The following is a 27,960-nucleotide window of genomic DNA, read 5'->3' as shown; positions in this document are numbered from 1 at the left end:
GGTCTCCTCTGTGAGCTCACTACCCGCCGACCTGAGGAAGTGGAACGTTAGCGGGACCACGGAGGGAGGGGCGTAATGTTTCAAGGAAGAAGGAGAGCAAGTAGATGAAGAGAATCCGGTACCGAAGAGTAAAGGTACTGAAATGTGGGTTCGGCCGGCATTGTCCCATGGGTCCTAAACTTTGGTCGAGCCGGGGTGAGGTCTCTGAGTGGCCAGGAGTACGGGTTCTAATCTTGACCTGAGCTGTCCGCTGTGTCTTGGGTGGACTGCGAGGCGGTGGAATATAAATGGGGTATCGTCTGCGTGGGCAGAGTTCAGGTCGGCATAGGCGGGATTGCTGATATGTCCAAAGTATTCTAGGGGCATTGTTCCCGGGGAATGCAGCCCAACCGACCCAGATCGAGCTCAGAGCCACGACGGGCCTCAAGCGGCAGTAGAGCCATCCGATTGCTTCGAGGGACATTGTAGGCCACCTAATACTTCACATTCGATCTGCCCCATTACCACATATTTCTTCTTTACTGGCACTGGGTGCCATGGTGTAGGGGTTTGGTATTAGAAATTTGAGCTCCTTCCGCAGCTCTGCACTAATTGCTTGTGACCTTTTGGCCTGTATATCAATACAGCTTTGCCTTCCCCAGGTGAAAAAAGCTCAGAATATCTCTCTTCAGAAGGCAGTTTCAAAGAAATTTCCAGTTTACAAAGGTGTTTACGAAAACACGGATGATATTATCTTCATAGAAAATTCTGATTACGTCTCAATATATTTTCTTGGGAGGATGCACCTATCTCTTCTGTTCACATTCCAGTCTCTAGATCTTAGTCGGGAGGTCACGTAACCGCACCTAGCTCAAAGGAGGCAAGGAAGCTAGTAGTACTGTAGTAGCCCACTCCCAGCTAAAAGGCACAAGTTCTATTACAGTGACAAAGAGGGAGGAAGCAGATATTGGAGACAGCTGGCAGTAAGTGCCATGGAGATATGTTGAAAATGGAAAAAGATGAATGGAAATGGATGGGAAGACATGAAGATGTTCATTGAAGAATTACAGTGGAGAAAAATTGGAAATGACCTAATTTCTAAGTATTTTTCCTCTTTTGCAGGAGGAAACATTGCAGCCAATTAAGATGCTGTATAGAAGTTTTTGATAACATGGGGAAATGTTTCCAATGTAAGTTTAAAAATGTGTACCAAGTTGTGCATAAAATGATATCATAATTAGAAATGTACTGAGGGACTTCCCTGGTGGTCCAGTGGTTAAGACTCCGCTCTCCCAAAGCAGGGGCCCCGGGTTAAATAAACATTATTTTTCAAAAAAGACTGTTTCCCTTTCTCTTATAACCTGCTTACCAAGTTTCTGGTTATCAATCTAGTTTCCCAGGAACACTAAGAGAAGAGGTGTCTGGAGCAGGAGTAGGAGCATTCCAGTGATTCTTAACTGTCAAAAAGTAAGCCAGAATTTGGTTTAAACCTCACTCTTCTGTGAGTCTGACAGGTAAGTGCAGTCTCAGGGTACACTGACAGAATCGGATCCTCCCAATATACTGTCCTGACCCTGTTAGTCCAGGCTAAGTGACTCTGTCTCAGTTTTAATTGCAGCAATCAGTATCATCCTTTGTCATCCAAGTATACCCTTGCATCGTTTTTCAGCCAAACGAATTTTTTTTTGGAAGCAACTTACTTGATTCCTGGTTGTACTGTCTTTGATCCATGCAAATTTCCCCCCTTCACTTATTTTACAATACAAATGTGATAAAGTCTTTGCTTCTTTACACTTAACGTGTATCCAGAGAGTTGTGGAGGCTTCTTTGTTGGTTTTTTGTTGTGGTGGTGGTAGTTGTTTTTTGGCAATGCCACCCAGCTTACGGAAGCCTAGTTCCCAGACCAAGGACTGAACCCAGAGAAATCACCAAGTCCCAGTCACTAGACCACCAGAAATTCCCTAGAGAGATTGTTTGCCCATGTAGATCTATTTTATGGATTTTTCTCTTTTCATTGTGGTTTATTACAGAATATTGAATATATTTCCCAGTGGTATACAGTAGGACCTTGTTGTTTATCTATTTTATATATAGTAGTTTGTATTTGCTAATCCCAGACTCTTAATTTATTCCTCCACCACTCCCTTTCTCCTTTGGTAATATATGCCCAAGACTAGGATTGCTGGATCATATGACAACTCTATTTTTAGTTTTCTAAGGAGCCTCCATATTGTTCTCCATAGTGGCTGCATAATTTACATTCCTACCAACATTGTGGGAGGTTCTGCTTTTCTACACCCTCTCCAACATTTGTTATTTGGCTGCTTGAGGTGAACAGCCAGCTCACTTGAGAAGACCCTGATGCTTGGAAAGATTGAAGGCAAAAGGAGAAGGGGACAGCAGAGGATGATGTGGTTAGATAGCATCACTGACTCTGGACATGAATCGAGCAAATTCCGGGATGAAGGACAGGGAAGCCTGGTGTGCTGCAGTCCAAAGAGTTGGACACGACTTAGCGACTGAACAACGACAATTAACAAGACTTAAAATTGTATTGAAGCATAGTTGATTTACAATGTTGTGTTAATTTCAGGTATACATCACAGTGATTGAGTTATACATATATTGATTTTTTTCAGGTTCTTTACCCATATAGGTTATTACAAAATACTGAGTAGAGTTTCCTGTGCTATACAGTAGGTCCTTAGTCTGTCGATGGACATTTAGGTTGCTTCCGTGTCTTGGCTATTGTAAACAGTGCTGCAGTGAACACTGAGCTGCTTGTATCTTTTCTAATTAATTATTATTAGAATATGTTTGCTTTACAATGTTGTGTTAGTTTCTACTGCACAGCAAAGTGAATCAGCTATACATATATATATATATCCCCTCTTTTTTGGATTTCTTTTCCATTTAGGTCACCCACAGAGCACTGAGTAGAATTCCCTGAGCTATACAGTGTTCTCGTTAGTTATCTATTTTATACACAGGATCAATAGTGTATATATGGCAATCCCAATCTCCCAGTTCATCCTATCTCCCATCCCCCTTGGTGTCCATACATTTATTTTCTACATCTATGCCTCTATTTCTGTTTTGCAAATAAGATCATCTGTACCATTTTTCTAGATTCTATATTATACATTAATATATGCTATTTGTTTGTCTCTTTCTGACTTAACTTCACTCTGGATGACAATCTCTAGGTCCAGTCACATCTCTACAGATGACCCAATTTCATTCCTTCTTATGGCTGAATAATATTCCATTGTATATATGGTACACATCTTCTTTATCCATTCCTTGGGTTTTTAAATTTTATTTGTTTTTATTTACTTTTGGTTGTGCTGGGTCTTCATTGCCTATGCACAGGCTTTCTCTAGTTGCAGTGATCAGGGTCTACTCTTCATCACAGAGCACAGGATTCTCATTGCAGTGGCTTCTCTTGTTGCAGAGCACAGGCTCCAGTTGCGTGGGCTTCAGTAGTTGCAGTACACAGGCATACGAGTTGCAGCTCGCAGGCTCAGTAGTTGTGGCACATGGGTTTAGTTGCTCCATGGAATGTGGACTCTTCCCAGACCAGGGATCAAACCCGTGTCCCCTGCATTGGCAGGCCAATTCTTAACCAGTGGACAACTAGGGAGGTTCTGTCCATTCCTTTGTTGATGAACATTTAGGTTGCTGTCATGTCCTGGCAATTGTGAATAGTGCTGCAATGAACACTTGGGTGCATGTATCTTGTTGAAGTATGGTGGCATCTGGTCCCATCACTTCATGGGAAATAGATGGGGAAACAGTAGAAACAGTGTCAGACTTTATTTTTGGGGGCTCCAAAATCACTGCAGATGGTGATTGCAGCCATGAAATTAAAAGATGCTTTCTCCTTGGAAGGAAATTTATGACCAACCTAGATACCATATTAAAAAGCAGAGACATTACTTTGCCAACAGAGGTCCATCCAGTCAAGGCTATGGTTTTTCCAGTAGTCATGTATGGATGTCAGAGTTGGACAGTGAAGAAAGCTGAGCGCCGAAGAATTGATGCTTTTCAACTGTGGTGTTGGAGAAGACTCTTGAGAGTCCCTTGGACTGCAAGGAGATTCAACCAGTCCATCCTAAAGGAGATCAGTCCTGGGTGTTCATTGCAAGGACTGATGTTGAAGCTGAAACTCCAATACTTTGGCCACCTCATGCGAAGAGCTGACTCATTGGAAAAGACCCTAATGCTGGGAAGGATTAGGGGCAGGAGGAGAAGGGGACGATAGAGGATGAGATGGCTGGATGGCATCACTGACTCGATGAGATGAGTTTGGGTAGACTCCGGGAGTTGGTGATGGACAGGGAGGCCTGGTGTGCTACGATTCATGGGGTTGCAAAAAGTCGGACACGACTGAGCGAATGAACTGAACTAGATATATGCCTAGAAGTGCAATTGCTGGCTTTTTATTTGTAGATTTTTTAATGAGAGTCATTCTTACCTGTGTGAGATTGTACCTCGTAGTTTTGATTTGCATTTCTCTAATAATTAGCAGACTTGAGCATCTTTTCATGTGCCTATTGGCCATCTGTATGTCTTCTTTGGAGAAATATCTGTTTAGGTCTTCTCCCCATTTGATTGGGTTGTTTTTGTTGTTGAATTATATGAGCTGTTTGTATATTAAAAAAAAATTATTTAGGCTGTGCTGGGACTTAGTTGTGGCTTGAGTTGTATGAGCTGTTTGTATATGTAAAAAAATTATTTAGGCTGTGCTTGGACTTAGTTGTGGCAAGTGGGGTCTTCAGTTGTGGCATGCAGGATCTAGTTCCCTGACCAGGGATGGAACCTGCGCCCCCTGCATTGGGAACATGAAGTCTTAGTCACGGGACCACCAGGGAAGTCCCTATTTGTAAATTTTTTGAAATTAAGCCCTTGTCAGTCACATGATTTAAAAATATTTTCTCCTAGTTATCTTTTCATTTTGTTTATGGTTTCCTTTGCTGTGCAAAAACATGTAAGCTTGATTAGGTCCCATTTTTTATTTTTGCTTCTATTTCTATTGCCTTGGGAGACTGACCTAAGAAAATATGGCTATGGATGTATGTCAAGGAATGTTTTGCCTATGATCTTGTCTAGGAGTTTTGTGGTGTTATGTCTTATATTTAAGTCTTTGAGCCATTTTGAGTTTATCTTTGTGTATAGTGTAAAGGTGTGTTCTAACTTCATTGATATATATGCCACTGTCCAACTTTCCCAACACTACTTGCTGAAGAGACTGTTTTCTCCGTTGTATATTCCTGCCCCCGTATTGAAGATTAATTGACCATAGTTACGTAGTTTATTTCTGAACTCTCTGTTCTGTTCCATTGATCCATATGTCTGTTTTTGTGCAAACACTACACTGTTTTGATTACTGTTGCTGGGAGGATTACGCCTCCAGCTTTGTTCTTTTCCCCCAGGGTTGCTTTGGTAGTTGTGGGTCTTTTATGGTTCCATATAAATTTTAGGATTATTTTTTTCTAATTTTGTGAAAAATATCACAGTTAATTAAATAATAGGGATCACATTAAATCCATAGATTGCTTTTGAGTAGCCCGAGCGTTTTAACAACGTTAATTCTTTTAATCCAAGAGCATGGGATCTCTTTCCATTTATTTGAATAATCTTCAGTTTCCTTTATCATTATTTTATAGTTCTCAACATCTAAGCCTTTTACCTCCTTAGTCAGGTTTATTCCTAAAATTTTTTTTTTTGGCAGTTTCAAAAGGGATTTTTTTTTTAACTCTCCCTTTCATTGTTAGTGTGAAGAAATGCAGTGGATTTCTGTATGATCCATGCAAATGTTAATAAACCCATCAGAACCATGAGTCAGAGCAATCCACTTCACCTCAAGCCAGTCTCCTGGAGCTTTTCTCCTCTCCTGGGAGGGCTCCAAGGGTAGTCCAGTGTCCTCTCAGGCAAAGCAAATCCTGGTCAACAAGCTGACTGTCTGTAGAGCTTGCCATGAAGTGGCTTGTTCATGATCGTCGTTTCTGGGATCCTGGAAAAATGTTTTTGAGGTCTTCCTGGAAAGTCTGGTTTTGGAAATCCAGTGGTTTTCCTGGGTGTCAGGAAGGTTGTGATCCAAGAGAATGCATCCTAGTTTTATTTATGTTTATTCATTTATTTATTTTGGCTTGTGCATGGGCATTGAGCAGGGACTTATCTAGTTGGGGTGTGAGGGAGCTTCTCTTGCTGTGGAGCTCAGGCTCTAGAGTGTGTGGACTCAGTAGTGGGGCTTAGTTACCCACTAAGGATCTTAGTTCTCCGACCAGGGATCGAAGCCTCATCCCCTGCATTGGAAGGCAGATTCTTCTTTTTTATTTTTTGTCTTTATTTTCGAAGGCAGAGTCTTAACCACTGGACCACTAGGGAAGTCCCAGTGCATCATGGCTTTAAACGAATCTGGAACTGAAAAGCACGTTTTGTTTTTAAATTTACGTTCAGTAATTAAATTGGAGAGAATGATCATCTTAAAGCCAGTGGTGTCTTAGATCACATGGAAGAAATATCTCAAAACACACCAAAAACAGAAAAAGAAACCAGGAAGGCAGAGACTTAGAGGACCAATCCGTGTTGAGCTCAATGCCAATCAGATTTCCCTGAGCCAGTTCCTGTGGTCAGGAGATGCCCCTTTCTGCCTGTGGTCTCCAAAGGTCTGAGCCTGCATTTTAAGTATGCCCAGGTGATGCTAATACTGCTGGACCACAAGACAGCACTTTGAGTAGCAAGAACCTCAGCAGGGTTTGCCTCTCCTGTGTAATTGAAAGGGCTTACCACTGCCTCCACATTCTGTTGATGGGAACCTGATGGAAGGCAAGAGAAAGGATGAGGAAAATAAGCAATTTTCCTTTTTTAAAAAAAATATTTATTTTTAGCTGTGCTGAGTCGTCCTTGCTGCACACAGGCTTTCTCTAGTTGTGACGACTGGGGCTTCTCTCCAGTTGTGGTGCAGGGGCTTCTCTCCAGTTGTGGTTCAAGGGCTTCTCATTGCGGTGGCTTCTCTTGTTGTGGAGGATGGGCTCTAGGGTGCTCGGGCTTCAGTAGTTGCAGCACATGGGCTTAGTTACCCTGTGGCATGTGGGATCTCCCCTGAGCAGGGATCAAACCCATGTCCCCTGCATTGGCAGGCGGATTCTTAACCACTGGACCACCAAGAAAGCCCTAAACTAGCAATTTTTCTTTTTTAAAATCTCATCTTTTTAATTTAAAAATTTCAAACCTCTGAATATTTGAAAGAATAATGCAGTAAACACCTATGTACTTTTCACCTAGCATCACCAGTTATTAATATTTAAACAATTTCCTCTTAAGGACATGCTTGAGAACTTAAGTTGCTCACATCACTTCCACTGTTGTTCACTGGTAAAAACTTTGGCTTATGGTTTCATCTTGCTGCAGAGGAGGCTAAGAAGTACAAGCTTAGCTTGTTAGCTCTTTGCCTGCTAAAGGGGGTACTGTCCGACTACTACATGAGGATGTGATTAAGCAGTTGCTTTTAAAAAAGAAAGGAGAGGAGGGACTTCCCTGGCAGTGCAGTAGTTAAATTCGCCTTCCAATGCAGAAGGTAAGGGTTTAGTCCCTGGTTGTGGGGTCGCAAAGAGCCGGACATGACCGAGCGACTGAACTGACTGACTGACTGAGGCCTGAAGATCCCACATGCCTCCCAGCCAAAACCTCAAATGATAAAAAAAAAAAAAGCAATATTGTAACAAGTTCTCAATAAAGACTTTAAAAAAATGGTCTACATTAGGAAAAAAAGAGGAGGAGGAAGACAGTGGATCAGTTCAGTTCAGTCGCTCAGTCGTGTCCGACTTGTTGCGACTCCATGAATCGCAGCACGCCAGGCCTCTCTGTCCATCACCAACTCCCAGAGTCTACCCAAACCCATGTCCATCAAGTCAGTGATGCCATCCAACCATCTCATCCTCTGTCGTCCCCTTTTCCTCCTGCCCCCAATCCTACCCAGCATCAGGGTCTTTTCCAATGAGTCAACTCTTCGCATGATGTGGCCAAAGTATTGGAGTTTCAGCTTCAACATCAGTTCTTCCAATGAACACCCAGGATTGATCTCCTTTAGGATGGATTGATTGGATCTCCTTGCAGTCCAAGGGACTCTCAAGAGTCTTCTCCAGCGCCACAGTTCAGAAGCATCAATTCTTCGGCGCTCAGCTTTCTTCACTGTCCAACTCTCACATCCATACGTGACCACTGGAAAAACCATAGCCTTGACTAGATGGACTTTTGTTGGCAAAGTAATGGCTCTGCTTTTAAATATGCTATCTAGGTTGGCCATAACCTTCCTTCCAAGGAGTAAGCGTCTTTTAATTTCATGGCTGCAATCACCATCAGCAGTGATTTTGGAGCCCAAAAAAATAAAGTCTGACACTGTTTCTACTGTTTCCCCATCTATTTACCATGAAGTGATGGGACCAGATGCCATGATCTTAGTTTTCTGAACGTTGAGCTTTAAGCCAACTTTTTCACTCTCCTCTTTCACTTTCATCAAGAGGCTCTTTAATTCTTCACTTTCTGCCATAAGGGTAAGGGACAATTACTGTAACACACTGACTTGCTGGATCTTGCAACCAGTTCCCACTTCAAAGTGAATTTTTGGAAAGACTGCAGCTAAATTTGCAGCCCATCTCTAGAAAATATGTAGGACTAATGAGTATGCATATTATACCCTCCTCACATGATTGTTCTATCCTAAAGTTTTTTTTTTCACAAGTTTGATTATATTAAAGTTTATAGTTATTTTAAACTTTATATTAAAGTTTTTTTAACAAGTTTGATTATAAGTTAATACACTAAAGGTTTTTTTTTTACAAGTTTGATTATAAGTTAATAGTGACACACTAACTATATAGAATGCTTGAAATGCTCTGAATGGACCAAAACACATTTACCACAGCACCTTTGCTTACAACAGCATGTTTGCTGTACTTAAAAGTGTAACTCTACAGGGTTGTAAATTGTATTGTATTTTTATTTTGTCCATAATTTTTCAGCTTTTAAAATAGGAACTTAGAGAAATTGTTACAAAAAGAAAATATAAATATTATATAAGCTGCTTTACACAAATCAAGATTCCACCAGCCACTAACATCTTATTGTGTAGACAATAGACTTTCTGGGTTGTTACATATCCCTTTGTTACACTATTCTTGATCTATTTACACCACTTATCTTTCAGACTTCTACTAATCTCTTTAGGTACCTTTTCATTGTCAAAATGTTAAAGAATATGCATTTAACGTTTATAAGATAGTGTGATTTTAGACTGTTTTAATCTGTCATAATGTCTATTTGCTTGGGTGTGAATTAGGTCCTTTGAGGGTTGATCATTTTAGCCTTCTTATTCCATCCTTTGGCCGTATTACCAGTGAAAGGTATTTGAAGGCAAAGGATAAATCTCTCCTTTAAAGTTAACGTAAGATTTTGCTCAACACAAGTCCCTTAGTTAACAAAATTTGAGTTAGGTTTTGTGATGTAGACCAGCGGTCCCCAAGATGCAGGATCTAATGCTTGATGATGTGAAGTAGAGCTGATGTAATAATAATAACAATAAAGTGCATAATAAATATGCTTGAATCACCCCAAAACCATCCCCCCACGCCTGGTCCCTGGAACAACTGTCTTAACATAAAAACCGGTTCCTGGTGCCAAATGGGGTGGGGACCGCTGAGTAGACCCTCCTCCAACTTGAGGGCAACTGACACCCCTCCCCTTGTCCCCCCCCCCCCCCCCGCCCCGGCCACTTTACACGGTAGAAACTGGACTCTGCCTGCCGCGGACGGCCGGCGCTGAGCCGGGGGGTGCTGCCCTCCAGCCGCCGTTGGCCACCCGATCACGCTTCCCTAGCTGGAAGCCCCGTCAGACGCTGCGGATGGAAAAGCTTCAGCGCCAAACCAAACGAGAGGACCGCTGGCCGGGAACTGGAGGGCTGCGAGCCTCGGCGCTCAGCTGAGCCCTAAGAACCCAAGCCCGCCGGCTACCAACCGGGCCGCGCCCCCGGCGTCCACGCCCGCCGGGCTCGGGCCCCGAGGGTCGGCCCGACCCGTCCGGCTCCTCCGCCGGCTCTCAGAGCCTCTAGCAGACGCGCCCCAGGAGGTGCGTCCGCTACTCCACCGCCGACGTCCCAGCTTCTCTTGGGTCCACTCTCTCCAGTGTCCGGCTTCGCGCGAGGCCCGCCCGCTCTTAAGATGGCGGCGTCGGCGTCGCGAGGTGCCGCCCCACGTGGACGCAGCTGGCCAATGGGCTTCCGCCTGTGCCGCCGGCCCGGCGCGGGAGGCGGAAGTGCCTCGGGCCGCCGCCTCCGTCCCGGCTGCGGCCCCTGCCGGTTACATAACTGATTGCGGGCTCAGCGCTGCCCCACTTCCTGGCTCTCTGCGAACCAAGGATGCACTGAGCCCTAGAACGCCGTCCGCTGCCGCTGGCTCCCGCCCGAGGTGAGGCATCCCGGGGCTCGGGCCTGCGGCGGAGCACCGGGCCCGGCAAAGGGCGGGCGTCAAGGGAGGCAGGGGAGCAGCTCCGGCCTCGGGCGGCAGCGCAGTCGTGGGGTCCTGCCGGGGTGCAGGGGGCCCGAGGCGGCCCTAGCGGGGCGTGGGACAGCCCGTCGGTTCGAGGGAGGCCGGGGCGCGGCCCTCGCCAGCCGGCGCCCGGACATCTTCGCGGAGTTTCGGGGCGATCACAGAGCTCGCGTTTCCCGGGGCTAGGAGGGGGCCGAGGCCCCAGGCTCGGGGCTCCCCAGGGGCGCGATCCCGACCCTTTTATTTGGGCTGCCTCCATGCCAGGCCCCGGGATGAGCTGGCGGGGAGATTTGGAAGCAGAGGGCAGCCTGCCCCTTGCTGCCCGCCGGGCCTCGCGGGAGGTGCCGGGCCCGTCCTTTTCACAGTTCAGCGATTTGCCGCCTCCCCGAGCCCGACCGCTGCTTTGATACTTGTTGCATGGGTTGTAGTTATTTGGCGACTTTTTTGCCCTCCCGTGAACTCTTGAAACCCTGGGACTCTTTCTCGGTCGTCTCCACTTCTTACTCCTTAAGCTGTACATTTTGGTTAAGACAGCTCAGTTCCTTACGTTTTGGGGTAGTTTAAAGGTTGGCCATGCAGACCCTTGCACCACCTCTGACCTCTGCCCCATCGATTGGGCACTTCCCACGGAACAGAGGGAATCTGTAGCCTCTGTGGTTTGTTCCCCTGGGAATATTTTCAGGGAGGCTGAGCGCCTTCCCTTGACCACTAACGACAAATACCTGTGTGCTCAGGGAGTGATGGACCCCAGGGTCTGGGGATGAGAGGAGGAGTTACTCTGCCATAAACGCGGCCATTGGCTGCTTCCTTGGTCTGTTTTCACTCTGCCCAGTCCTTAAGCCATACCATTTTGTTGTTTCTCTTGAAGGAGAAGGATAACAGCCCTACAGCCCTTTGGTACCTGGAATGGTTGTAATCAGAGAGTCAGAACTGAAGAGAACTTTCCTGGGTGCAGATATTTTACTGGAACACAGAAGGCAGAAAGCTTAATGTTAACGCTTAACTGCCTGAACCTGGAAAGTCAGTATGACTGCAGGTCAGCGGTAGAAATACCGCATTCTGTGAAGCACTTTGTATGTACAGATAAGTGTTAGAAGTCCTTTGGCCAACAGTACTGGCTTGTGAGGCAGGGAGAAGGGGAGTCTTGGACAGCACTGAATTAAAAGGGGGCTGGAGCAAAACAAATCCTCTCTTCTTGCAAAGATCCCTGAATTGCTTTAAGCTCAGTTTGAGAAGAAAGGATTCAAGGCCAGAAAAAACTCAAGGGTGGCTGAAATAGAAGTCCCTGTTGTTTAACAAGTGGTCACGGCTGGGCATGACATAGGTCTTCATCTCCCCTGTTGTTGGAGTTTGTGCATCAGAAAGTGCACATTGGCCCTTTGAGAAGCAATGTGCCTGGGCTCCTCCTTTGGGCCACAGTTTGCTGAAGTTCCATCTCACTGTGTTTCCAGAAGTGCTAGATTTCTATGCACATGGTTAAAACCTGTAAGGAACAGAGTCAGTGCATGGTGTGGTGTTCACAGGCCAAAATGAAAAATACACACACTGTTTTAAAAGGTCTGTGTGTGTGTCTTACCTTTAGCCTATCCCCACTGTCACTTACAGTGACTTTATCACCATGTTTATTTTAACCGCACCCACTCTCAGACTTCAGATATGTCCTGTTGATGTTGCTTGGCAACTTGGCCTCTGCCTGTGTTGGAAGAACATTCCTGGATGTTAGGAGATTTGAGAAATGAAGACACTAGAACTAAGAAGAGTGGGGCCATCATTGCTCACCTGGTGCTCTGCCCCGCAGACTGTCCCAGCCTCAGTGGACCAGCTAGCAGCAGTTTGTCTTCTAGCAGCTGAGATGTGTTTAGACCAGGTGGACCCAGCATCCTTACCTGGCAGCAGCCACAGGTATTCAGAGCTCTGAGTTTGGGGCAGTGCACATCTCTGCCAAAATGCCCCAAGGTCTCTGCTTGCTGCTGACAGCTCTCCTACCTGAACAGAAAGCTGGCTGCTTGTCAGCTGCCCTGTCTTCTCTTAAATGGAGGCTCCTCCCTCTCCACATCTTCACCTCCACCACCTCCTCCCCTGACTTCTCTCTGGAAGAAACACATGGCGTCCTCCTAGCTCTCCCACCTCAGTTCCTTGTTTGCAGAAATGAGGATTGGGACCTAGACCCTGTGTCCTGCTTCCGTCCATGCGCAGTGCTTTCAAGTAAAACACTGATCTGCAAAGTGATGCTGGAACTCCCAGGTCTCTTTCTGGCCAAGTTCGAAGATTGAATTTCATTCAACAAATGTTTCTAAGTGTCTTTGGTAATTCTGGGATCAGGCCTCCTTCCCGAAATATGATTTTAGCATGACTTCTGATCGAGGCTGGCTGACAGGCCAGGTCAGGGTTACCTGAAGCCCAGTGCTGATTAAAGAGAGGTTAAAGAGAGACCTGTGTGTTTAAAAATGCGGTAAGCACATGCAAAGTAGGGTGAGACTCTGAACCTGAAGTGTTTGCTCGGTGCCTCTGGAGTGATGGGGAGGACATCTGAATAGAGAGCCAGGGCTTTCTGCACATAGTGGTTTGGGGTCTGTGTTAGGAGCTGAACCAGTGCTCCATAGAGTGCCGCTCTGCGGAGGCTGGCCGACATGTGACGGTCACCTCGAGGTGCCTACAGGCGAAGCCTGGATGGTCAGGGCGTCACCTCACATGAGGGCCAGTCAGTCCCTAGTCCCATCCTGAGGGCCTCTCGTACTCCCCTATCTCCTCACCTGAGGCTGACTTCCTGCTCAGGCAGGGCCAACACTTGGAATATTGATGACGAGAGCCACCTATGAGTGTGACCACGTAGAGACCTTAAAATGCCTCTTCCAGTTAATAGACTCTCTTAGTGTCAACGTTTAAGGTCCATACCCGTGAAATAACCCAGCTCTTGTGCACTGATGCCAGACATAAACATTCTAAACATTCTAATAATACTCACAGTTGTAGGGACTTTCCCAACGGTTGGGGGTTAAGACTCCAAGCTTCCAATGCAGGGGGTGTGGGTTCGATCCCTGATCAGGGAACTAAGATCCCATATGTCACATAGCCAAATTAAAAAAGATTCGCATTTGTAAAGAGGCAAAGAGGAACTGACTGGGGAAAAGGACTCAGAACAAATGTTTGTCTGCTTGCTTCCACAGGAATACCAGAGAAAACAGACCACATTGAAAAAAGAAATTCTTCCAGTTCTATTTCTTGTTGTTATTAAACACTAAATTGTATTCCTCTATTTTGTTTCCTGCATTCCTGAAATAGAGCAGCAAAGTATTTGGGCAGATAAGTAGTGAAATTTGAGCCCATCTTAAAAATAACTGAGAAGAAAACGATTTCTTTTTATAAAATAGTCTCTGGGTAATTGTCCCTTAGCCGCTGAAATGATTTTTATCTGGACAGTGTTACTACAACAATATTTCCATGGTTCCTGTAGCACTTAGCTGTTTGCTCCTTTCTGACAACGTGTTTCTTTTTAGATGCTTCCTTGTGACTCTAGTTGTAAACTATTCAGAAGGTCTTGCTGGCCAGATATTTGCTGCTCTTTCTACTCTTAGCTTCAAATTACAGTATTGCTTTTCTTCCGGCCTCCTGTGTTTAATTTTTTTGTGGAAATATATAGAAACGTACAGAAAAGTACTCTGCTTGACATGTGGTCACGCTGTTATGTACCAGTGAAACCTCCACCTCAGAAGCCCCCTCGGGCCCCATACCCGGTAAGCCCTCTCCTATTTAAAAAGTTTGCTTTCTAGTAGGAAACTCAAGAATCTATTAACCTTCATTTTACTGAGGACGAAGTGAGGAGGGGGCTTTTGAGTTTTTGCTTCATATTGTGTGTTGATTCCTATTTTACCATGAACAAAGTTTTAAACAGCATTTAACAAATGGGGGATGTTCTTTTTTAAACCTTTTTTTTTTCTTTTTAGATGGTTGTCCTGAAGCCTTTAAATATTTTTAAAATTGATTTTCATATAGCCACTGAATTTTCTTTGTAATGATTGCACAGGAACTCTTTAAAATATTTTTCTTACCCACAACTGCCTCCTCTTTGCTTCATTACAAGTGTGGGTCTGTGTTTATAATGTTTATTTCTGGCATCAGTGCATAAATGCCGTGCTATTCCAAGGATATGGGGCTTAAACATTGGCACTGCGAGTCTATTTTGGGGCAGGATGGATAACCATTCTACTTATAATTTGAAGAGACATTATAAAATTCCCAAGTTGTTACAATTAAAAACAGATTATTGTAATATAAAAAACGTGTTCAGAATTTTCACATACCACCTGGAAGTCTTTATGTTTTTCTGATAATAAAAACAAGCTCATTGTTTTAAAAAAAAAGTTCAAATGAGGCAGAAGTGAATGATGTAAAACACAGGCATCTGCCTTAATTCCACAGGCAAATGCTGAGAGGAGGTTGAATTTCTTTTAAAAATAATTTTTGTTATAAAAGTTAACCACGTGATCAAGTATTAATTTATACCAAATTTGACCCACGTTCACATTTAATACCTGTTGGATTTTGAAGGATCTTAAATACAAACCCAGAGAAGCAGAGATTAAAAAGTCAAACATAAAACAACAAAGCCCAGTGGAGGCAGGTGGAAAAAAGCACAGAAATGCTGGGAAGGACTGGAGGGGGCTGGTTGGCTGAAGGGCAGCGGTGAGAGGCAGGCGGGGTTTCTGAACCTGAGACCCCCATGGGGGTGCTTTTCCCCTTCAAACTGAGCCGCCAGCAGCGTCCATTTCACCCCTAGACCCGGGCAATGCCTAGGGTGCCCGTCTCTGGAAGAACCCATTCTCCTTCTCATCCTTAAGAATCTGGTGACAGCCCGAGTTTCAAATGCGGGTCCCCCACGTTCACTAGTCCCCAGAAGAGAACTTGGCACCTGGCAGTCATGGCCACCGTTTGCAGAGGGCTTACTTCTACCCGCCTGGCAGGCGTTCTGCACATGTGCTGTGAGGACTTCAGTCCCCGCTTCACAGCCCTGCCGGTACCCAGGGCCCACACATGGCAGGAGGAGCCAGACAGTGTGTGTGCACGGGGCGGGGGGGGGGGGGGGGCCTCGAAGCCTTGCTTTTCCCGTGGACTCCACTGCTGTAAGAAACACTGTGAGCCTGTGACCCCTCTTGGTTTTGGCGGGGAGGGCATGAGCTGACATGCGTGGGACGGTTCAGGACTCTGTTTCTCCTCCCGGAACTCTTGATTCAAGGAGGCGGATCAAATAGTCAAGGAAAACACCTTGAGTGATGCAAGGGGATGCCCTGCCTTTTCCTGAGGCCTTGGGAGGGGAGTGTCCCCCCAACAGGTGTGTTAACCTCTCCCTGCCCGGCCTGCTGGATGGCATTCTGCTGGATGGCATTCTTCGTGTTCACTAATGTGCTGTTTGCCTCGGAATTCCTCAAGCAAAGGAAGCATTTCTGAGAGTCTTTAGGTAAAAGAGCAAGAAAACACACACCTTCCCTGCCCCCTCCAGCCCCGCCAGTGATCAGAGATGTCCACCTCTGCTCTTCACTGCGACCACAGTGTCTAGCGCGGGGCCTGGGTTTTCAGTATAACTTTGATAAATAAATGAATGGATTCTCTTTGTGATGGGGGTGGTGGTCATAGAACCTCTGGCCCAGAGGGAAGCACGGGCTGACCCCAGGACTGCTCCAGACCACTGGTTGTTGTCTTGTTTTTAAATCGAGGGATGGTTCGCACGCTGCCCAGCTGGCAGATGAACGTGGTGTGCAGTGTGAACACGGTTCACCAGTGTGCAGGTGAACGCGGCTGACGACCCTGATGGACATGGGAACATTGTCGCCGGCCCCGCGAGTCATCCTGTGCCCCCCCATCGAGGTCCTCTGTCCCCCCCAGCCGCATTCTCATTGCTCTTACCGTCAGTTTCTTTAGCCAGTTTTAGAATATCACACAAATGGAATCCCCCACTATTAACAGTTTGTGGGTGAAGTGATGTGTCTTAAATTGTGTGTGAGGAGCCTGTGGGCTCCCCTTGGGGCGTCGTGTGGTGGGCTGTAAGAGGGAGGTGCCTTGGACCCACAGTGCTGGGTGTTTGTGACTTGTCTCCTGTAAATTATTCATATTTCTCCTCCTACTCTCAGGCTTTGAAAGGCTCCCAGGCTGCTATAGAGACGGCTCCCCCCTCCCCCAACTCCCAGATGGCTGCTCACTTGAATGAACGAGCTGAGCTGAGCGTTCATGGTTTCCCTCACTCCCTGCTCTGAGCCCTTCAGCCCATTTTACTGATGAGCAGTGCGGTGCCATGTGTCCATCACTGGCTTGTTTTTCATTTTTTGCGCCATCCATCCTGAAGGCAAGAGCTTGGAGTCTGTTGTTGTTGGGTTTGTCAAGACAATAAGCCTGGCACCTGCAGAATTTCACATTGGAGGGCCCTGGTGGTCTTCAACTCTGTGCCATGGACGAGTATGCACTGATCTTTCCTGTGCTTTGTTTGAGAAGGGGCCCCGAGTGCAGGGACAGGCCAGGGCAGTGCTCTGCCCCATGGACATTATGATGGTGCCAGGAAACCCCTCCAGAAACTAGAGCAGTCCCATCCCGAGTCCCCATGTTCTGAATCCCCAACACTTGGCAGCTGGGGGGGTGGCATGGAGGATACGCCTGGGATGTTGGAGTTCACTCTGTCCTCTGGTTGGGCGCTCGCAGTCCCTCGGGAAGTGGGGTCTGGGAGCGCACGCCCAGGTGATGAGGCATCACCCCCAGCCACCGCATGGCTGTCAACACAGGGACCCGAGAGGTCATTTCAGCTCAGGAGGAAGATGACTCTTGCAGACAGCCCAGGGGACGAGGTTTAGGGAAGGAGAAAGGACAGATGGAGAGGTGAGCAGGCTGGCCCTTCATGGTCTTGGAGAATCCAATTTCTCTCCCTTCTAGAAATGCTCCACTCACCCATCCCCGAAGGCCAAGGGCAGGACGCAGACCCAGCAAGCCGGGGAGAACTCTTGCTGCAGGCCTGAGCTGTGTCATCTCCTGTACAGTGTGTCCCTGCTATCGTAGGATCTGTGTGTCTGTGTCTTTGTAGGGAAATGCACCAAAAGGTGGCCTGTGTGCCTGCGGCTCCAGCCCCCCATGCTCGGGACAAAGGGCTGACTCGGGCTCTGCTCTGGTTCACCTGCCACCTCTGTTGTCCAGTGAGTCTTCAGAGTCCTTGTCCTTTAAGCCCTTAGGGCAGCACATAGCAACAGGAGGTCAGTACTTGGCTGAAGGTTCCAAGTGGACAAGCGGGGTCCCCACAGGTGTCAGATGTCAGTCTCCCGGCCGCCCCCCCAGTGGTGGACCAGCACTGCCCACCGTACCACCTCCATCTTGACTACCCCCCCACCCTCCGAACATCCCTTTTTCTCTGGCACGTGGGTGCCGGATTCTCCCTTCTTCACTCCTGTCAGCTGGGCTCAGGCAGATCAGGCATTATAATATACTACATTTCCCCTTAGTTAGATGTGACATGTCTCTATTTTTAAATCAAGGCATCTAAAGTATGGCCTTTGAAAACATTCAAGTATTAATAGGGATGTGAGAATCCACAAATAGCTGTGTGTCTTAGAGGCCAGTGTTCTTCGTGAACACTGAACAGGGAAATCCTGCCCCTTTGGTCAAGAGCATTGTCACAAGGACACTAGGATGAAAATGTATAAATCCCAGGACGTGCGAGTTGCTCATTTATTATCAGTCTCTCCCTTTGCTGTCACTCCTCAACCTTTAAAATGTGTTCAATATACATACATCAGAATATACCCAATGAGTTTAATATACATGTATATACGTTTGTGTGTATAACCACCACTGTCAAGATACAAAACATTTCCATCCCCTCGGGAAGTGCCCACCCCAGCCTCTTTATAGTCAGCCCCCTGGCACAGGTACCACAGGTCAAAGCCTTGCTTCCTGGTGCTCCCTGTGGCACCAGCTCCCCAGGTACCCCGTGTCTGCCTGTGGCTGCCCAGCCCCTGGCTCTGGGGTTGTCGCTCGCCGGCACTTGTCCTGCCAACTTCGGGGAGAGACTGGTGAGGGTGAGCTGATGCCTCCTGTCCTGCAGCTCCTCCTGGAGAGCTCAGAGCACCTCAGCTCTTGGTCAAGAACCTGGTGGGCACAGCCAGTGAGACACCTGGAGCTCTGCCAAGGGGGATGAGGGCAGGCAGTCTTGTCACCCCGTTTCTCATGCTGGCCTGTGCTCATCAAACCCCAGGCCAGCCTCCTGGAGCTGATCTTCCAGGGAAGAGGAGGGCATGGCTTTTCCGGCAACAGGAGGGCTCTGGCCTTGGGCATTGCCTGGGCCCTCGCTATGCCCCTGCATGGAACCGTCGTTTCCCCCGCCCCAACCCCAACTTTTATTAAGGCAATTTCAAATACATAGAAAAATGGAATGTGCAAACAGTCAGTTCCTGTTTTATATAAACCTGCCACTTAGATGCAACTGCTAACAGCATATTGTCCCATTTGCTTCCTAAGCAGTTGAAAAGATTTTGAGTTATTTAGTTTTAAACCTGATGATGTCTCACTCTGAAGTATTTCAGCAGAGCATCTCTAAGACCATCTACAGGAGCACTCCACCTTCCATGTCTGAGACAGTTAGTAACAGGTTCATAATCATTTCATAATAAATTCATCATCTGGCGTCCAACCCATATTTAAGTTTCTCCCAAATGTTTGACTTTTCGCGTTTCCCGGAAGGACTTTGCACATCATTTTTGGTTGTAGGTCTCCTTGTCTCTTTCAGTCTACTTCTGTTTTTTTTTAATGACATTGAGTGTTTGAAGAGACCAGGCAGCTGTCATGTAGAATGCCACTCATTCTGTGTGTGTCAGATGTCATGGTGCCTGTGTACCGGGTGGCCTGGAGGCTTGATCTGCTTCAGGCCCAGCACTTTAGGTGGGGGCCCTGAGGGCTTTGTGTATTTCTCTGGAGGCACTGGCAGGCTGGCCTCCATCCCTGGGGGTCCTGTGGCTGCAGGATCTCAGGGGGTGCGGGGTTCGGCTTTTCCTTGGCGATCGCTCAGTCCTGGGGATGTAGGTGCTTCATCAGAGCCCACGCTTGGTGCTCCTGTCTGGATTGAGCGTAGCTTCCTGATTCAGTCGTTGCAACTTGTAGCCCCTGACTTGAACTTCCAGTGTTTCTCGAAATCTTTCTCTGTACATGAATCTTCATCTTCTGGATCAGGGAGGAGAAACAGCCCACCCATTAGGCGCCACTCTAAATCCAGCAGGTCCCTAGGGCCCCCCAGCCCAGGCCTGGGGCCATTGAGCTCTGGGTCATAGGATGCCACTGACCCAGGCAGAGAGGCAGGGCCATGTGCCCTCCCAGTGGAGGAACAGCAGGTGAGGGGAAGCAGGGCAGGTGTGGGTGCTTAGTGTGCAGCTCAGAGGGGCTGAGAGGGGAGAGAACAGAGACCAGAGGCCAGCTGCCCTCCGCGGGGCTCAGGAGCATCCCAGATGAGCAGGGAGGGGGCCTCTGGGTGTCCCCATCCTCCCAGGCCTTCTCTGCAGGGTGGGGTGTCTGTGATGCCTGGTGCGGGAACACTCATGAGGGGAGAAGGCCTCCATCCGCGGGGCCAGTGCGAGCCTTCCCATCCCGCCAGCCTTGCAGATTGCCTGAGGAGGAGGTTCGGGGTGGAAGGGGGGTGTGCGCCGCCCTCCTGACGTCCCTCCCCTGCAGGTGTGAATGACAGAGGCGGTGCCGTCCAGCGCCCTCAGTGAGGTCAGCCTGCGCCTCCTCTGCCACGATGACATAGACACCGTGAAGCACCTGTGCGGCGACTGGTTCCCCATCGAGTAAGTGCAGCGGGTCCGCAGCTGGGGATTGGGGTGGGGGCGGCTGGGGGCCTGTGCGCAGAGTGCTGAAGATGGGGGGGCTCGCTTTGTTGGTGCCTTGGTGATCGGGAGGCCCCTCACCCGTCCGGGCCCCAGGCCCTGCTCCCTGGTGCCCCCGGCTCTCTGCACCTCACCGTGTTCTTGTACAAAGAGATCGGGAAGGGCCTTGCTGAGAATCTTCAGTTACAAAGACGCTTCATGCATTGCTGCTTATGACATTCAGAAAATCGAGAAGCAACCTAAGTGTCCTAACAGAAAGGAATTGGTTCCCTACATCAGGGTATATACATGCAGAAGTACAATATTATCCAGCCAGGGACAAAGAAATCTGTCCTCGAGGTTTATATGTTGACAAGGAGAGAGTTTTTTTTGTGTGTGTGTGAGATAGTAGGTGAAAAAAGCAGACTAGAAGCCAGAATATACCACAGTCCCTCTTTTATTTGAAAACATGTGCAAGATAAAAGCTTAGGAGGAAATGTGCCATGTAGCAAATGTTTTTCGTAGTTCGGTGGATGGATGATTAGCAGCTACAAGTTTTGTCTGGTTTTGCTTGTCTCTTTTTCCTGCATTTTCCTGTAATATGCTCATAGAGCTTTTGTAGTGAGGAAAAATAGTACAAACTCTTAAAAGTTGAAAATAAACAAGGTCCTGCCAACATCACATCTCTGTGAGTCTCAGCCTCAGACCTGTTGAAGCCGGTCGCCCACCCCTTACTTCCCTGATGGGAGTGTGCTGTGGCTTCATAGAAGGTGAACATCAGCACAGTGGTCCCACTGCTGGACAGGAATCCAGCAAGTCTGGGGAGCAGACCCTGCTGAGGGTACCTGGGGCAGGTAGAGCTTCACTGGCTGGAGTCTCTCTACCTCCTTGGAGACGGCTGGGCCAGAAGCCTCAGGTTCTAAAGACGGTAGACAGAACTGTAGTCCGCTCGGGCTATGTGGTGGTAGCTTACTCCTGGCCGCTGCGCCAGCCTGACACTGCTGATCAGAAGGTGGGACTGTGACAGAGACCAGGAGAGGAGGCTAGGTGATGCTCAGCTTCTGTGGAACTTTCTGGCAGGGGGACAGTGGCCTCTACAGAGCAGACCCGAGCAGAGCACCTCCCTGTGTCTCTAGAGGGGGTCCGAGACCCTCCTCTGCTCTTGGTCCCAAGAAAGGAATCCCGGGCTAACCTAGCCTGTCAGGAAACCACCCCTCACCCCCGCCCAGCTGAGTCTCCTGGGCTGCGGCTGAATCTGTCTTTTCAGCACTGCCTCGCTCCTCTGTTCCCCTCTGCCCTCGGGGCTCTTGAACAGCCCCAGCGGCTCTGGACACACCTTGCCCTTGTGTGCCCGAAACTCAAATGCCACTCAGCAGCGAACGGTCCCGTCTGGACAGATAACGGCTATCAGAAGTTGAAACCCTGAGGGTGATGCACTTTGGTGGAGATGGTGGTGCGCAGACCCTGAGTGGTGGACGGAGCAGCCAAGGGTCCCCCGTGGTTCCACTTTCTGAAGCATGACAGTGGTTGGACCTGACCTTTGGCTGGTTCACCTGCGTTTGTCTCCTCCTCAGGTACCCAGACTCATGGTATCGTGATATCACCTCTAACAAGAAGTTCTTTTCCCTCGCCGCGACCTACAGGGGTGACATCGTGGGGATGATTGTAGCTGAAATTAAGAATCGGACCAAGATACACAAGGAGGTGAGTGTGCAGCGATGGCTCAGGGGCTGATACCTCTGGACGTTGCCCGCTCTGTGCCCTGTCCTCTCGGGAGCCTGGACAGCGTGTGAGAGTCATAGGTGGTTAGTTTCATTCTGTGTGTTTGTGACACAGTCACACATACATTAAGTTGCACGACCTGACCATAGGCTTCACAGCGACCATTGTTGTGAAGTAGGGAGGAGGGTGATCAGTACATGGGCTTCCTGTGGCTTTGAGTCACAAGAGCTGGAAGGAGCCTTCCTCCCCGAGGCTGGTGGCGTGTCCACCTGCATCCAGGTTAACTGTGGGGTGGAGGCTGGGGTGAGAACGGGCCGGGCCACCCCGGGTCCTGCACCTGGGAGCCACTTGGCGAGCACAGGACAGGACACAGGCCGAGTCACAAGTGTCCTTTCCAGTGAGGGAGAGAAAACCACACAGACAGCCAAGCCTTCCAGTTCTTTGTGAGGCAGAAGAACACGAGAACCTGGTCCTGGCCAGAAGAAATCTTTCTCTGTACATGAATCTTCATCTTCTGGATCAGGGAGGAGAAACAGCCCATCCATTAGGTGCCACTCTAAATCCAGCAGGTCCCTAGGGCCCCCCAGCCCAGGCCTGGGGCCGTTGAGCTCTGGGTCATAGGATGCCACTGACCCAGGCAGAGAGGCAGGGCCATGTGCCCTCCCAGTGGAGGAACAGCAGGTGAGGGGAAGCAGGGCGGGTGTGGGCGCTCAGTGTGCAGCTCAGAGGGGCTGACTCTCCCAGTCTGGTGGTCCATCTCTGGAACCAAGAGTCTGCGTTGGGTGTCATGTGGCTCAGCCGCCCCCACCTGCCTCCCCCTGTACTCCAGGACCTCATGGGACCGTGTGGGATCCTTCAGTTACAGTGCTCACGCCCCGTGGGGCCGCCTTGTCTCTTGGCACGTGGACTGACATGGAGCGAGGGCCCCCTGAGCGGCGCCTCCTTCCCATCATGACTGCTCTGATCTGGCTTCGCTAACCCTCCTGCCTGGTCTACCACCCACCCCAAGAGAAGCAACTTTGCATGTGCTGTGTTAGCAGCAGTTTCTCACAGAAGGGCCCACAGCCTCTCGCTTCCTTGGGGGTGGGGTGGCCCTCCATTGTCCCCTGTCCTGTGTTCTCCTGCCCCGGCGTCTCCCCAGGTGTGTGTCCCGGAATTCGGCCCGGGAGCCGTGTCCTGCAGCGGGACTGCGGCCTCCACTGCTGACCTGGCCGTCTCTGACTCTCTCTCTAGGACGGGGATATTCTGGCCTCCAGCTTCTCCATCGACACACAGGTCGCGTACATCCTCAGCCTGGGGGTGGTGAAGGAGTTCAGAAAGCATGGGATAGGTAAGGGGGCAGGGCCCATAAGTCCCCCCAACTCGCCCCTGCTCCCTGCCAACTCTCTCATAAGTACTGCTCGGTTTCTCTCTTGCTCTATCCCTCAGCCCTCTGTCTGGGCCCCTCCTTCATTCCCTGCCCCCGACAAGTCTGCCGGCCCCACTCACTCTTGGCCTTCAGCCCATCTTTCCATGTTTCACTGGGTCTTTCTGCTGTGGCCTCCTTCCCAGATCTGGTGAGATCAGATGAATAACCCTTCCCGAGCATCCTCATTAGAGAACGGGCCCCTCTTACTGTGCCTGTCGCCACACTCCCAGCTCACGTCCGGCCCCAGGGTTTTCTTGACTAAGAGTAGAAAGTGTAATTGAAGAAACAGTCCCAACCACGGTTTATCAGATGCCCACCCTGCCACCCACACAACTCCAAACTCCCGTCCCACACAGCCACGCAGCCAGCGAGCATCAGGGTCTTCCCTCGTAACCCAGGCCCGTCCGCTCCACGTTTTCCTGGGCTAAAACGTCAGTGAATTTCACTGTAGTCCAGCCCCTGGGAGGGACCGTGGCCGGCCCACATCCTCTTCCGGGACACCCGAGCCTCAGCTCACAAGCCCCACCAGGGGGTAGGGTGTTAGGGACTCCGGCAGTGGGTGGTTCTAGAAGGTCGGCCTTTGCCTCACGCTCCCTTCCCCCCACCGCCCCTTTCCTCTCACCCCTCAGGGTCCCTGTTACTTGAGAGTCTAAAGGATCACATATCAACCACTGCCCAGGACCACTGCAAAGCCATCTACCTGCACGTCCTCACCACCAACAACACAGCCATAAACTTTTATGAGAACAGAGACTTCAAGCAGCATCACTATCTCCCTTACTATTACTCCATCCGCGGGGTCCTCAAAGATGGCTTTACCTACGTCCTCTACATCAACGGCGGCCACCCTCCCTGGACCATCCTATATCCTTTCTCAGGGGTGAGGGATGGAGGCTTCCTAGTGGGGTCCATGCGCCAACTGAAGCCACGGTTGCCTTCACATGGCATCCCTGAGGCCAAGTTCATGGGACCCAAGTGTTGTGGGTGAGTCTGACCAGCACATCTTGGCAGGATATGACGGTCTGGGTGTGGACGCTGGGAAAGTAGGTGCTCCCTGGACGTCAGCCTGGCGTGAGGGGAGGGTTTTCTACCTCCTGGCCCAAGATCCATCCATCAAGTATCTACTGAGCGCCTCCTGTTCCAGGTCGAGGGGGATACAGCAGTGACCAAAACAGACAGAAATCCTGCTCTAGTGCCGACAGGGGAGAAAACAAGCACAGGAGGCGAAAAGAGTTGTTTGATTTTGAACTCTGGATTCAAACCTTCCTTATCGAGTGCGTGACCCAGCTGGGTTTCCCTGCCCTCCACCCTCCTCTTCAGCCTTCCTCTTCAAGGGCCAATTCTCTCTGGCCTTGACAGATTCAATGGAGGCCAGGAGACTTCCTACCAGTCAGAGGGAGCGGCCCCCAAAATAATGTGTGTATGTGAGAGACAAAAGTTAAACGAATGAATCCAGGCTTTATCCATTTCACAGGGAAATAAACGGGAAAGACGGGTGACCCAAAAGCCTGCAGGCCTGGCTCACGTGAAGGGGGGGCTCTCTGTGGGCATTCACGGGGTCAGGACCACTGACCCCTTCTCGTTGCAGGGATAGGGCCCTGCGTAGGGGCAACAGGAGCTCTTGCTCTGCCAGACCCTGCCCCTGGCACCCGGTCCTGTCCAGCCTCAGTCTGGGGTCCGGGTGTGTGGGGCTGCACCCAGGTCCTGTGTTACTTTGCACAGCAGAGCCCCCTCCATCTGATGGGGCTCCCAGCCCTGCAGAGGCCGTGCAGGCTCGTGGCTGCCCACAGGAATGGTGTGCTGTGTGCAGGCAGCCCCTGCGGGTTACTGTGCTGACTGAGCAGCCCAGGGCCTGCGGGCAGGCGAAGCGGAATCTTCCTTAACGGAGCCTCACGGACTACATCCAGCACCTGGGCTCCGCGCTAGCGAACCTGAGCCCCTGCTCCATCCCACACAGGATCTACCGCCAGGCCCAGAGCCTGCTCTGCAGCTTCCTGCCATGGTCGAGCATCTCTGCCAAGGGCGGCATCGAGTACAGCCGGACCATGTGACGCCAGCCGGGCAGCCTCCGCCAGGCCTCACCCCCCGGCATCTGGTGGACACCGCCTTCCTGGCCATCTGACTTCGGCTGTCCTCTGCAGAGGAACTGGCGGCCACCTGCCGGGCTCGTCAGCCCGCCCCAGCTGCAGGCCGGTGCTACGTGGGTTCGGGAGCAGAGTAACGTGGGGCATGCCCTGTCTCCCCAGGTACCCGGAGCAGGGGGTGCGGGAAGAGGAGCAGAGCCTAGGGGGTGACGGTCAGGGAAGTGGGGGGCCCCGCGCCATCAGCAGTGAGAACAGGCGGCCTCAGGTGGGCATCTGCCACACAGGTCGTGGGCAACAAAGCCCAGGGCCAGGGGGGTTCCTGACCACTTCTGGGAAACTTTTGGAGGAAAAACAGAATCCTTGAGCCCTGGCCAGAGCGTCGTCTTTTCACGTCCTAAACTCCTTTTATAAAAAAATAACATTTACCTGGTTCAAAAATTGAAAAGTTACCGAAAGATCAAGTCTCTTTCCCCCGGGCCCTGGATGCTCAGCCTCTCCTTCCTGGGGCCGTGGTGCTGCCGTGTCCCCGGCCTTGCTTCCCTGGGTGTACACGTGGCCTTGACACAGGCGGTGGTGCCCTCTCACTCTCTGAGCTCCTGGCTGAACGCTCTGCTCAGACACCACCACTTCTGACATCCGTGGGGACACCAGGGTGCACTCATGCATGGACACGACCCGGAGCAGGTTGTGATGGGGGTCGAGCCCACACGGCAGGGCTCCGTGGCCTCCTTGGCTGGCACCCCTGTTGGTGCCATGGTTTGTGCTGGGACTGAGGGCAGCTGGTGGTCCCTGGCCCTGGAGGAGTGCCAGCGCCTGGCTTGGCACTCCTAGGCCAGTTCCCCAGGGTGGGGGCAGAGTGTTTCTGCCCCGGCCTTCACCCTGCTCCCCTCTTGTCTACCCCACAGGCGCTCCCAGGCCTCCTACCCGCTCTGAAAACCTTCAGTTCCGCTGAGCCCCAGCCCGGCCCTGCGTGTGCACACCGGCCTCACAGGGGGCCCTGGTGGCAGCGTTCACTGTGGTCTGTTTTTTCCGCTGCCCCAGGTGCAAGGCCGTGGGAAGGGGCTTCTTCTCTGCGCCCCTCACCGGCCTCCCCCCTCTGCAGCCCATTCCTTCCAGCTCCTTCCTCCAAAGCCAGAATTAACTTCTCGGAGGGAGGAGTATTCCCCACATGTTACGGACACACTTGACCCTAAAGACATGGGAGCCTGAGAACAGCAAGGGGTTGAATACCGGGAGCGCCAGCCGCTTGTCCAGAGCCAGCCCCCAGAGGCCCTGGGGACGGGGAGCCATCTGACCCCTCCACCTGGGGCTGGGGCTCCTGGGGGACAGCCAGGGAGGCCCCTCACCCACACCCTGAGCTCTGACTCTCGGGATCCGTTCCCCACACGGGCCCCAGGATAACGGGGCCGGGAGGCTGAGCCCTCCCACCGGCTGGTTCCGTTCTGTCCCAGGTGAGCGGAGCTGCGCGGCCGACGGTGGACGTGCCATTCACCTAAGCTGCCACGGGGAGACAAGCTGAGGACTTGTGCCTCTGAGGGTCCCCGTGGTCCTCGCCCCCAGGACCCCAGCCCCGTGAGCTGCAGCTCCAAGGCCCGGCCGGATGCAAAGGGGATGGGACAACGCTGCGTGCCGCGTTGACCAAGTGAGACCCGGCCTTTGGGGCTGGGCCAGTCACGTGCCTTGCGGTCCCTCTGCCTCTGGGGCAGAGACTCTGGGGGGAGTTGCAAGGGTCCCCCAGAGCTGCTCGCTGCCCGCCCTGCCTTCTGGAGCAGACGGGGTGGTGCAGAGTTGTGCATGGCCCAAGAGCCAGAGAGGGAACATGGCAGGTGGGGCTGCGTGACCACGTCCTTCCCTCCCTCGGAACTTCCAAGCCTTGGGGCTTCCAGGATGAAAGGCATCTGGGTAGGAGGGCCTCGGCTTCCCCAACCCCGAGCTGACATCAGCTTCATGCTGAGGCCCAGCTAGGTATCCTCCCTAATCTGAATCAACGATGACCTTGTGATTTTTTTTTTCTGCCCTTGGGGTAAGGGAAGAGTCTTCCAGAAGGTTCCGCCTTGGACATTGGTAATGAGCTCAGAGGCCTTGCCCTGCCCCTCCGTCCCCACCCCCTAATCATTGCAGTGTCCAGCCCAGGGTTGAACAGGTTGCAGTGTTTCTTCTCAGTACAAACAAATAAATAGACTTCAGTTGGTCACATTCGGTCTTTGCAGGCTCTTTGTGCTCCTGGCCCTGCTCCTTGGACCCACCCCGAGGCTGAGGGCGGCCCAGGAGCTGCCTTTCCCCCGGCAAGTCCCGAGGCCGGCTTCCAGCTCAATGGGCAATTGTTTTTTACAATTCTAGTTGTAACTTCCCCTGCTAAGGAATGTAGTCCTGGAAGAGGCTCTAGAACTGAT

General features: G+C 50.3%; 1 protein-coding gene across 13 annotated transcripts; it reads left to right on the top strand.

The window, feature by feature from the left end:
* Window positions 1–28: 28 nt before the first annotated feature.
* Window positions 29–27,763, top strand: NAA60 (N-alpha-acetyltransferase 60, NatF catalytic subunit). Of its 13 annotated transcripts, none has more exons than XM_081555150.1 (10): window positions 29–134; window positions 1,102–1,169; window positions 1,372–1,493; window positions 20,220–20,335; window positions 21,928–22,057; window positions 23,309–23,405; window positions 24,113–24,347; window positions 25,378–25,729; window positions 26,473–26,608; window positions 27,019–27,763. In XM_081555150.1, the coding sequence occupies exons 4-8, from the start codon at window positions 20,226–20,228 to the stop codon at window positions 25,532–25,534; spliced, it is 729 nt and encodes a 242-aa protein (XP_081411276.1). In that variant the 5' UTR covers window positions 29–134; window positions 1,102–1,169; window positions 1,372–1,493; window positions 20,220–20,225; the 3' UTR covers window positions 25,535–25,729; window positions 26,473–26,608; window positions 27,019–27,763. The 13 variants fall into 13 exon arrangements, with proteins under 13 accessions (XP_081411276.1, XP_081411272.1, XP_081411279.1 ...); XM_081555146.1 differs by having other exon boundaries at window positions 24,113–24,363; window positions 25,391–25,729; XM_081555153.1 differs by having other exon boundaries at window positions 1,372–1,446; window positions 26,473–27,763.
* The last annotated feature ends 197 nt before the right edge of the window (window positions 27,764–27,960 follow it).

This window comes from Giraffa tippelskirchi, chromosome 13 (genome assembly GCF_054371585.1).
Source record: "Giraffa tippelskirchi isolate mGirTip1 chromosome 13, T2T-mGirTip1v1.2.pri, whole genome shotgun sequence".
NCBI classification, from domain to species: Eukaryota; Metazoa; Chordata; class Mammalia; order Artiodactyla; family Giraffidae; genus Giraffa; species Giraffa tippelskirchi.
Note: the sequence above shows the minus strand (reverse complement) of the source record. Positions and strands in the feature narration are given on the sequence as shown.

What these genes read in the sequence shown, in the direction of transcription:
- NAA60 (XM_081555143.1), top strand. Translation starts at nt 20,226, where the DNA reads ATGACAGAGGCGGTGCCGTCCAGCGCCCTCAGTGAGGTCAGCCTGCGC. An exon ending in GGCGACTGGTTCCCCATCGA is followed by an intron (nt 20,336 to 21,927) that starts GTAAGTGCAGCG and finishes TCTCCTCCTCAG; the next exon opens with GTACCCAGACTCATGGTATC. An exon ending in GTTCAGAAAGCATGGGATAG is followed by an intron (nt 23,406 to 25,440) that starts GTAAGGGGGCAG and finishes CATCCCACACAG; the next exon opens with GATCTACCGCCAGGCCCAGA.